Genomic DNA, 9841 nt, shown 5'->3' with positions numbered 1-9841 from the left:
CACTTTTGTTAACAATTAGACAGGAGCCTAGGAGGTAATTCATCTGGCGGGAATCTCATGATTCTGGAAATGGCAGGAAAGCTCTAGTCACGGCCCTAAAGGGAGATGCTTTCCATGCTTGCATAGTTCATACCTAGTAATGGGAAATTGCAGGTCACAGGTGTATTTGTAAAATTGTGATGTGTCATTTACTCTAATTTGATTGTTAATATTATGTGAAAATCATGGGCATGGAAGGAATCACCCACAAGAACCGGCCTCTTCGTTTTGCTATTTTTTTTCATGGGCCATTCTTATTAATTTTTCTTGTTTCCCAAGGCAGAAAAATAAATTAAGCAGAACATAGGTGTCAGGATTAAATCCCGACACATATAAATTAGGGAAATAGCCTATTTTAAAAAAAAATCTTTAAAATCACTCATTACACAAAACAAGTTCTTTTCAACAAGCATTTGTGGGAAAGAATGTCACCTTAACATGTTGACTATGATTGCTTCATCTTGTACTATTATCTCATTTTTTGGTACTGTTTTTAAACAGGGTTGCCAGACAGTCATTTTTTCTGGGCAAATTCCATGAAATGGTTTTTCTCAATTGCATTGGCTGGCTAAAATTTATGATAGGGGTACTTCCTAATTAAATTTTAAATACTGCAAAAAGAAAATAAATGGAACCTTTAAAACGGAACTTACAAATAAACTAGTACATGTAGAGTTATCAGCCTTTTTTGTTCTCGGATTTGGCCGATTTTAGGCAACCAGAATTATGTACTACAGTACTACTAAGTCCTGGAGAAATACATTTCGTGGTACGCATATGTACCACTTTGGAGTCAACGTGTTAAGCCCTTGTAATGTAAGCACCAATGAGTTGTGGGCACTTGTATATTGCTTCCAGAAAGATTACCATCTTGGTGACATTTAAGGGCTTTCAGAGTATTTGAGGGCTTGAGGCTCAGGGTTAAGTATTTATGCTCTAAGTGATGCTACCCAATTTATATATGATAATATTTATTATTTATAGATGTAGTTATAATATAAATGTATTGATTTAGTACATATACCATATAGTAGAACAATGGTATATACCTATAGAACAAACTACCAATCCAGTACCAATTAAACATTACAGCCTAGCATGACTTGAGGCATAGACTATTTGAAGGTAGATTGAGACTTGTTTTGCCTGACACAGTGTCTTTACAGATTGTTTTATTATACCTATATATAATGCCAGGTTGCCAGCTACTATGTATGTGTTATGGTTGCTCATTGACATCCATTGAATAATTTTATCAAGGCCCTATGGTTATATTTGATGGCTATAGTACATTATCTAGATTCTAGTCAAGTATATAGATCTCTATTTTTGATGTCTGGTAAACAGCTTCTGTCTTTTGACCATGAATCGGCCTTGATTCTATTAAACCAAGTTAGTTAATTGTGGCCTGTAAAATAACTTCTTCCTATGGAAAAGACATAGGAAGAAGTTGGGTAGGGAATTATCTCTTCTATAATTTTTTTATTCTGATTTTATGATTTTGTTGCAGATGTGCATGGCTGAACACAAGGATTGGAGGAAGTGTCAAGACGTTGTGAAGGAGTTCCAGACTTGTATTGAAGAAGATAAGAAAAGAAGGGAATCAAACAACTAGTGAACTTATATTCCAAATCATCCATTCTTGTGCTAAAAACCTGAATGCCATGTTTTATAGTATCAGTCTTGATCAAAAGAATTTGAAAAAAACTCTTTGGTTTCCTTAGTTTGAGTATAAACACATTTTCTTTTACGTAAAATTCTACATTACATAACTGAAGATGAGTGATGATCCAGCAGTACCTCTATTGGTGCCATCAAACCCCAGTAATGTTTTCAATAACCCTTATAATGTTGGTCTTTTAGGAGGATCAATTGTTGGTGTGTTATCTGGGTATGTGTTTAGCCGACATTTCTACCCTTTAGTGCGAAGAGTATTCAGTGCTGTTTACACAGGACACACAAAACTTGCACTTGTTGTCAATGCAGATCTTCATATGTCCAAAGGTGACTAATCTATTCCAGTACTTGTTATCCTTATCACTTGATACATCTAGTACAAGAAATAAATGTATATGCTGAATAAACAAATTTGTTAGATAATTTTTTCAATAAAATTTATGATTAAGACATTATTAAGATTATATTAAGATTATTAAAATTTTGAAGTGTTAACAGTAATCATCAAGCTAATTTGTTTTCATTATAGTTAAAATTGACTTGGTTATAAAATGTTAAAATGATTGCATTTTTTTCAGGCAAGATTGCCAGCCAATGTAGCCATGCAAGTGTGATGGCTTACAAACGTATGCGTTCACCGCTCCAATCCGTTCGTTATGGAAGCGGGCTACTTACGTCCTGGGATTTGAATGGACAAGCTAAAGTCGTTCTCAGGGCAGAGAATCTTCAAGTGATGAAGAAGCTGGAACAAGTGAGTGACAATATAATGGGATACCCATTCTTTTTGTATCGTTTATTCATTCTTATTTCAATTTAATCCAATTTTGATATCTGAAATGCTACATTTCATGTTCAATGAATGCCATTTTATTAATTGCCTACTTTGATTATCAACCTATTCTTCTATGTTACTACTAATTGCCATATTCTTACTAATATGCCTTTGAATGCTCATTCTTGTTTTTTTGCATGTGTCCTGACAACAACCGAACTGCTCCTGCAATTGATACCTCATTCCAATCATGTGGCGTCTCTTACATGTAGATTTGTTATGCAGATGGCGCGTGAGAAGAACATACCAGTGCACAAGGTGCATGACGCAGGCCGCACGGAGATTCCTGAAGGGAGTTTGACTGTAATGGGTTTAGGGCCTGCACCGATTTTCCTCATTGATCAAGTCACTGGGCACTTACGACTTCTATGAGCTTATATCTGCCTTATGATACATTGAACATGAAGCGAATGTCTTCAAGTAAAGTATTTCTTTGTCAATTGTAACGTATCTTCACTCTGTTTCCCAATGCTGCTTGTCACATAAAAAAATGTAATTAACACTCATCTTTCATGCATACTACCTGGGCCGACAGGGGCTCCGTGCATTCATGACCAGGTTGTAATATTTCTAGCCAATTGCTTGTCCACAACCCTGACGTCTTCAGTCACAGTGTGACATTTGGTAGTTTCTGTAAATACAAGTGTTTTTGTTACCTTCATGTATCTCCCTGTCGTATGTCCAGCATTTATCCTCGTTGCCAGTCCCTGGTCAACGTCAGCACAATCCCAATGAAAATTAAACTTTCAGACGATGCCTGTCGAATGTTTGGTAAGAGATAGTATGATCTTGCAATGGAGGGAAATATGCAAACTAAAGATATTTTATTCTTCCATATGGCACGCAGTTTTTTTCAATAACGGCTAGTGTTACGTTGCTACTGACCCGCACGAAATGATCGGCCCAATTTTCGGGGGTCATCGCGTCCAAATTCATATTATCCTCATACACGAAGGAAAATGTAAAGACGACATTGTTAAAAAATGTACGTAAACAACATTACTTCGCTCAGAGCGTAACGCGTTGAGTTGAGTGCGAGCTAATCTCTCCTAAGCTTGACCTGCTCTTCAGCGACGCCGTCTTTGGTGACGGTGTAGATGATGCACGAGTCGCCGGTCTTGACGTCTCGTTCTGCAGCCGAGATGAATGCGTCATGCATCAACTGGTGCGCCAGAGCCTGAGCATACGATATATGGTTAGGAATTTTTAGCAGCAGCTCATCATCCCCGCTCTACTAATATTGTAATACGCTCGAGCTTCACAAATAAAGCAGCTATTTTTGGTATACGCATGAGCTGCACAAGAAAAAAACCTATATAAGAACCGAAGTTCTTCAGTCGATCAATTTGCAATCGAAATCATTCGGTAACTGCAAAAAAAAAAAAATTATTAAAAGTACCAAGAAGTACCTTTCAGCAGCTGAGTAGCTACTGAACAGCCCCAAGCAAATTATGCATGTATTACGCAGAAGTACTTGAATCAGAAGAGAATTTTTCATTGACGCGTTTAGATTATACTATAGATTTAACCAATGAGTTGAGTAACATAAATATTACGTCTAATTCATTAGTGGTAGCTCAATATGGCAGTACAATGTGTCCATGTTGAGAAAACCATACCTCAACGACATGAACATTTCAGTGCCAACGATGTCATTTGCTAATTACTAAAATTTAATTTCTTGAGAGCATCGTTAATAGGGTTTAACTAAACTATCATAATAGAAACCAATACATTCACAATAATGCACTTTTCAAATTAAAATGCAAGACGGTTGACATTTTTACAATTGAAAAAAAAAATAGATGGGATCAAACTGTACACTTATTGTGGTTAACATACATAGCCATTGACAAATAGCAGCTACCAAAGCACGGAAACTCAGGGCTAAGGTGACAGTTTACTAGTGCTTGACTTGTTTGGCTTAGAAGATAAATACATACGATAACCTCTATTCAATGAAAGTAATTGGGTCAAGATATAAGAACAAGATTTGCCCAGAAGTTAAGAATACGATAAAAACGACTGATGGCAAGGAGACCGCCGGTCACCTCTGAACGTTTCTGATGCTGGACTAGAACCATGAACAAACACGTTTGTTCATATCATCAGGAAACTTGCCTTAGTAACCTTAGGAGGCACGGCGTCTTTCATGTTGAGGGCACCGAGTTGATTATCAAGCAGAGGTTGTATCTGTGCTACTGATGCTCCAGCTGAACTGAAACGAAGCTTTTCCATGTGGCCCACAGGGTCGTAGTGATACACCACACCTGATCCTGTAATACAACCACTCTTGTTAGTTACTCAGTACCACTAATTTATACGTAAGCTGACTAATAGTAAAATTGTGTTCTACTTACACTCGCTAGTGTTATGCAACCACTCAATCTGTGTCATTCAACGCCGCTAATTCGCACATGAGGTGACACTCCAATTATAAAAAATTTTGTGCTAATGTACCAGAGAAATCTTAGTTACCTCAAGTTAATTAAGTCGACAAGGAAAAACATTAAATACTCTCGGAGTACCTTATTTAACATCCTTATAATTTAATACTTGTATCCTCATATTGAAAATAATATACCTATATTAAATATTTTATCCACGTATAAATAATGATGCATTTGATGCACGAGTCTAAATTTCTCTGCTGTAACAGATTCACCACAAAATCTCGTGTCATATAAACAATAAAATTTCTAGTCAGCAAAATCAATGGAATGGGATCATTGATGACTCACGGATTTCAAAAGAACATAACAAATAAATCTCTTTGTTAGACATGAATCTATTTGCTGACTTACGAAACGGTTGAAAATTTTGATAATATACTGATTAAAGTCATAATGTACCCAACTTTACATGTGAAGAGAAGATGATCTATACTAAGATAACTTATTCTGAAAACTTTTACGCTCTTAATAGTTGACCTTCTTCATCAAGTCCAATGACCGAGCTTTTCTAGCTAAGGAAATATATGTAGACTACCGGTATATTAAGGGGATTAATACGCTCTTGATAGTTTACCTACTACCATCTTCATCAAGCCCAATGACAACTTTTCACACAAAGGAAATATGGACTATAGTAAAATGATTACTTGTTACAACTTATATGCTCTGGATAGTTTACATTCTCCATCAAGCCCAATGACCCTGTCAGGGAATCCGATAATATATATTGGTAAAATCTGAACGCACCCAACTTTATATGTACGAGGGAAATATGGACTAAATGAAGACAATTACATGTGACAATAATACACTCAAAAATTTACCATCTTCATCAAGCCCGATAACCATGTTGGAGACGTAGTATGGGAAGAACCTGCGCCAGTAGAGCACTGTGGATACCAGCTGAGCAATGGCGGGAGTGGACATCTCGTCATGGTGTTCTTGGGAATACAGCTGGGGACAAGCAGAAATCATATCAGGCAGAGAGTTATCATTTATTCCGCTTTTCATTTGTTGTATTCCATTTTATCAGCAGATATATCAACAAAATGGTTCCACAAACAAACAAATAGCATATTTAGATCAATAATTTGTTTGAAGACAGTATTATTGCGGAGAAATTAAATTTTGATATGATTCCTATCATAAAAATGTAAATAATAGAATCAGTTTAAATGAACATGATATTAAAAAAGATTTTTACAATTTTATTTAAATGCAAAAAAGGTAATTAACTTCAATCTTGATTTACCACAAACCTGAAGAAATTATAATCAGAGCCAAGTTTTGTGAAACAAATTTCAATTGGTACGGGTAATAATTTTGGGATGAGATCTTGTGGATGAATTAAGAATCCTCAGTTATGCTTGTTCAGGAGCCTGGATTTGTGTTTGCCATTTGTAACTTGTGTGATGTCAGCCCGTATTAGTGACCTTGGTTAACCGGTTCTTGTGTTTTAGTGATTAGGACTTGCAATTTGCTAGTTGCAACAAGGACTGAGGGCCTGGTGATTTCATGAGATTTCTTCTGTGTTCTTATAGAGCAAGCTCCACCTGCTAGTGTGACTTGCTGCTTCCATACCATCATAACACTACTAACCCCCATCTCATTCTGCACTAACTGCAGATGTCAGCATTTTGTTGGTTGTATGCTGGCTTCAGTGTTTCATAATATATTTCCCTAAGCTGTGCCCAGGTGGTTTCAGTAGCCTTACATGCCAGTCTTGTCCACAGCTGTACCATCTACCTCTTTAATATAAATATTAAACTTGCCAGGGCCGAACGCCTCCCCTTACACTATAATTGCTCACCGTTAACTTGGCTTGAAGATCCTTGTAAAGGGAGAGAACATCTGCCCAGCAGCCAGTTGAGGCAATCATTGTCTTCTCGGTGAGGGGGAAAACTTTTGTCTGGTTTCGGCTGAGAATGCCACTATAATTTGTCAGCCTGGTGTCACTGCCAACCATGACAAAGTCATCACCAGCAATAGCAATGGTGGTTCTGCACAATAAAAAAAGTTTTACAACTAATCACATTTATTTTATTAAGCATGAATATAAATCATGAAATAAAATTTTTTGATAGATTTCAAGAGAAAATCTACTTGATTTGTTTGAAGCAAATTTGCACCACTAGATGCAGAGCATGCAAATAGTATCTAAGTTTTCATCAAAATTTCAAGAACAATCACGATTCAGAACAATCATAAGCAAACAAAAGTAAGGAGCTTAAACTGTAGGTATGTAATAATGTCATCAATGAGAAGCAATGAATGAGATTTTGTTGAATGTTGCCACCAAAGATCTGTATACTTGGCTGTTTATTCAAAATTTTCTTCCCCTTTTTTTTCTAATATCAATAAGTATTTAATAGAGCAGTGTAGGAGGACTAGGAGCATGGCTATTAGTAATAGTGTAGGTCTGTAGGAGCATGGCTATTCAAAATATTTCAGCAATGGTTGACAGACTGTGCCTATCCAAGATCTACAATACCGCAGTTTGCAATCCCGGTATTTGCAATGAATTGAACTTTTTGCTTGATCTGACTTCAAAAGATTGTTGATATATTTAGTCAGTCATCATGGATTTAAAACTGATTTACACTAATTTGAAGAGCAACAGACAGTATTCATGGCATATATACTAGCTACAATAATGCATTGAACACAAAACTTCAGAACCCACAAACTCCAAAACTGCACCCAATAAAATCTCACACTGATAGTGTTTGTTACTGTAGTAAGGCTTGAGCTGATTGATATTTATATCAGGAGCATCAACAAGGGTTTCAAGAATAATTATTACACTTGTGCCTTTAAGCAGAAATTTACTAATGCCAATAGTAAACAGTAGGGAAAAACTATGAATATAATAAATATTGGATAGAATTTTCCTAAAAATTACAGGTAAAAACTATTATTTCATGAGCAATTCTAGAAAATTACAGCTAAAAATTAGCCATTTTACTTATATTTTATAGCAGAAAATATAAAAAGGCAATAGAAACAGGTAAAACTTGACAGATTCTTGGGCAATTGCACTGGGACCAATTCACAGGTGTCTTTTGCCCAATTTTCTAGTGAAGCCCAAAATTCCAATTCAAAATAGCCTAACTGGAAAATTGGGCCAAAGCCACAGGTGGCTTTGTGTCCAATCTTTGTGTCCAATTGGACACATAGTATGTGAATCTGGCTAATCCTACCTGTTTCTCTGTTTTTTTTTCTCAATTTCTTTGGTAAAACATGAGAAAAAGTCAATTTTAAATGGTGGTTTTCAGGAGTAACCAGTAAAATGATAGTTTTAATAGACTAGATTTTAGCAAACTTCTGCCTGATATTACAAATTGGGGTATTACTTTAGATTAAGTGCATCCAAAAAAATGGTGTTTTTTTCTTTTAATTATATGTTTTTTGGGGGTGTAGATAAATCAGTCTGACCGCTTTGACATGACCGCAACTATGCGCGATCTTCAACAAACGTTTTGTTTATTTGTTTACATTAGGATGTTCATGTTTTTTTCTGCAAGATATTTTTGGCGGAAACGGTAAAGCAATGCGGATTGCGGAAGTTGAAAATTTTATGAAATGACATGTTTGCGAAGTGCAAACCGCCATTTTTTAATCAAACAAAAATTTATGACATTCGAGCCGCGAGATTTCATACCTACTGAAATTATATGATATTAGAGCCGCGAGATTTCATACCTACTGAAATTATATGATATTAGAGCCGCGATATTTCAGACAAAAATAGGACTTTTCCAGACTAGACTTACGTAGCGCATACGTTTTTTTTATAGTTTTTCATTTCTTGATGCGTCCTTAATGTGTCGGAATATACCGCGTTTACGGTTTACCCTCCCAAAAAACATATAATTAAAAAAAACACTCTTTTTTTGGATGCACTTACTCTGAAGTTTTACCCAAATTGGCCCCTTAGCCATTATCATTATGAGCTAGTGTCTGTGTTAGTACCAGTCTGTACTCTGTAAGCAGAAAAATCAATTTATTCAAGAAATTGAGACTATGTTGAAGAAATGCAAGATTCCAATGCATGAAATGTAAGATTCCAAGATATCTTTCAGAAACCTATTATAAAAGATTAAACACTAAAATAGCAGAAAAAAATATTGCTAATTGAATAGGTACATTACATAGGTTATAGGTACTATGGTTGGTTCTCAATTCAATTAGGTAGAATGAATTAATTCTAAGATTGGAAAAGCAAACATTTTACTGAAAAATATTGCAGCTCAAAACCAAAAGCAATACATTTAGAGAGAGTTTAAAATATAGGTACTGGTTCAATTTGGCCCTTTTATCAATAATTAGGTAGGCCTTATGTAGAAAATAATCCAACAAGAAATAATCTTGTGGCTCCAAAAATGGTAAAAAAAGCTCTAGCTATACTATAGCCTCAAAGATAAAAAAATAGATATTTTTCATTCATGTTCAAATCTTGACTCATGCCTTAATCTTAGGCTATGCCAAGCCTTCATCGTGAAGTAATCAAAGTTTCAAACTTCAAAGCTAATAGGCTACCTAAACTTTTTCTCAACACACACCTGACACCTTCAACTTCGAGACCTTCAGCAAGCATAGGCCTATATCAAAGCCAAAACATACCCTCCATTGTCAGCGTAAGGGCTGAAATGATGCTTCCGAGGATCACGGCCGTATTCGCTCATTGCTAACATTTCAGCCGACATTTTGATGCGCGAAGATAAAAACGCTAATACAGTTTCGTACTGCCGCCTGCCAAAAGCGAAAGATGACAAGCGGAATGAGAGTTCGGAGACGGAGTGTAGAGGATGAATCCTACTTTTCCGTTTACTGAATGCTG

At 35.9% G+C, this 9841-nt stretch overlaps 2 protein-coding genes across 2 annotated transcripts; one reads left to right on the top strand and one right to left on the bottom strand.

The window, feature by feature from the left end:
- Nucleotides 1–1669: 1669 nt before the first annotated feature.
- Nucleotides 1670–3203, top strand: LOC108671855 (peptidyl-tRNA hydrolase 2, mitochondrial). Its single transcript, XM_018159450.2, has 3 exons — nucleotides 1670–2043; nucleotides 2295–2467; nucleotides 2774–3203. Exons 1-3 carry the CDS (start codon nucleotides 1818–1820, stop codon nucleotides 2918–2920), a joined length of 546 nt encoding a protein of 181 aa, XP_018014939.1. The 5' UTR covers nucleotides 1670–1817; the 3' UTR covers nucleotides 2921–3203.
- Nucleotides 3204–3521: 318 nt separating this feature from the next.
- On the bottom strand, nucleotides 3522–9841 carry LOC108671854 (proteasome subunit beta type-1). The gene is made up of 5 exons (XM_018159449.2): nucleotides 9625–9841; nucleotides 6812–7001; nucleotides 5826–5955; nucleotides 4670–4824; nucleotides 3522–3725 (listed from the first exon to the last, which is right to left on the bottom strand). Exons 1-5 carry the CDS (start codon nucleotides 9705–9707, stop codon nucleotides 3588–3590), a joined length of 696 nt encoding a protein of 231 aa, XP_018014938.1. The 5' UTR covers nucleotides 9708–9841; the 3' UTR covers nucleotides 3522–3587.

Source organism: Hyalella azteca, unplaced genomic scaffold (assembly GCF_000764305.2).
Source record: "Hyalella azteca isolate HAZT.00-mixed unplaced genomic scaffold, Hazt_2.0.2 contig2126, whole genome shotgun sequence".
In the NCBI taxonomy this organism is placed as follows: Eukaryota; Metazoa; Arthropoda; class Malacostraca; order Amphipoda; family Hyalellidae; genus Hyalella; species Hyalella azteca.
This window is presented reverse-complemented; position numbering and strand designations above follow the sequence as displayed.

Bases quoted from the DNA above. Each gene is read 5' to 3' on its own strand.
- LOC108671854 (XM_018159449.2), bottom strand. From the start codon at position 9,707: ATGTCGGCTGAAATGTTAGCAATGAGCGAATACGGCCGTGATCCTCGG. The intron at 7,002-9,624 runs GTATGTTTTGGC...TTTATTGTGCAG, and splicing joins CCTTACGCTGACAATGGAGG to AACCACCATTGCTATTGCTG. The intron at 5,956-6,811 runs GTGAGCAATTAT...GCTTGTCCCCAG, and splicing joins ATCTTCAAGCCAAGTTAACG to CTGTATTCCCAAGAACACCA.
- LOC108671855 (XM_018159450.2), top strand. From the start codon at position 1,818: ATGAGTGATGATCCAGCAGTACCTCTATTGGTGCCATCAAACCCCAGT. The intron at 2,044-2,294 runs GTGACTAATCTA...CATTTTTTTCAG, and splicing joins AGATCTTCATATGTCCAAAG to GCAAGATTGCCAGCCAATGT. The intron at 2,468-2,773 runs GTGAGTGACAAT...TTTGTTATGCAG, and splicing joins TGATGAAGAAGCTGGAACAA to ATGGCGCGTGAGAAGAACAT.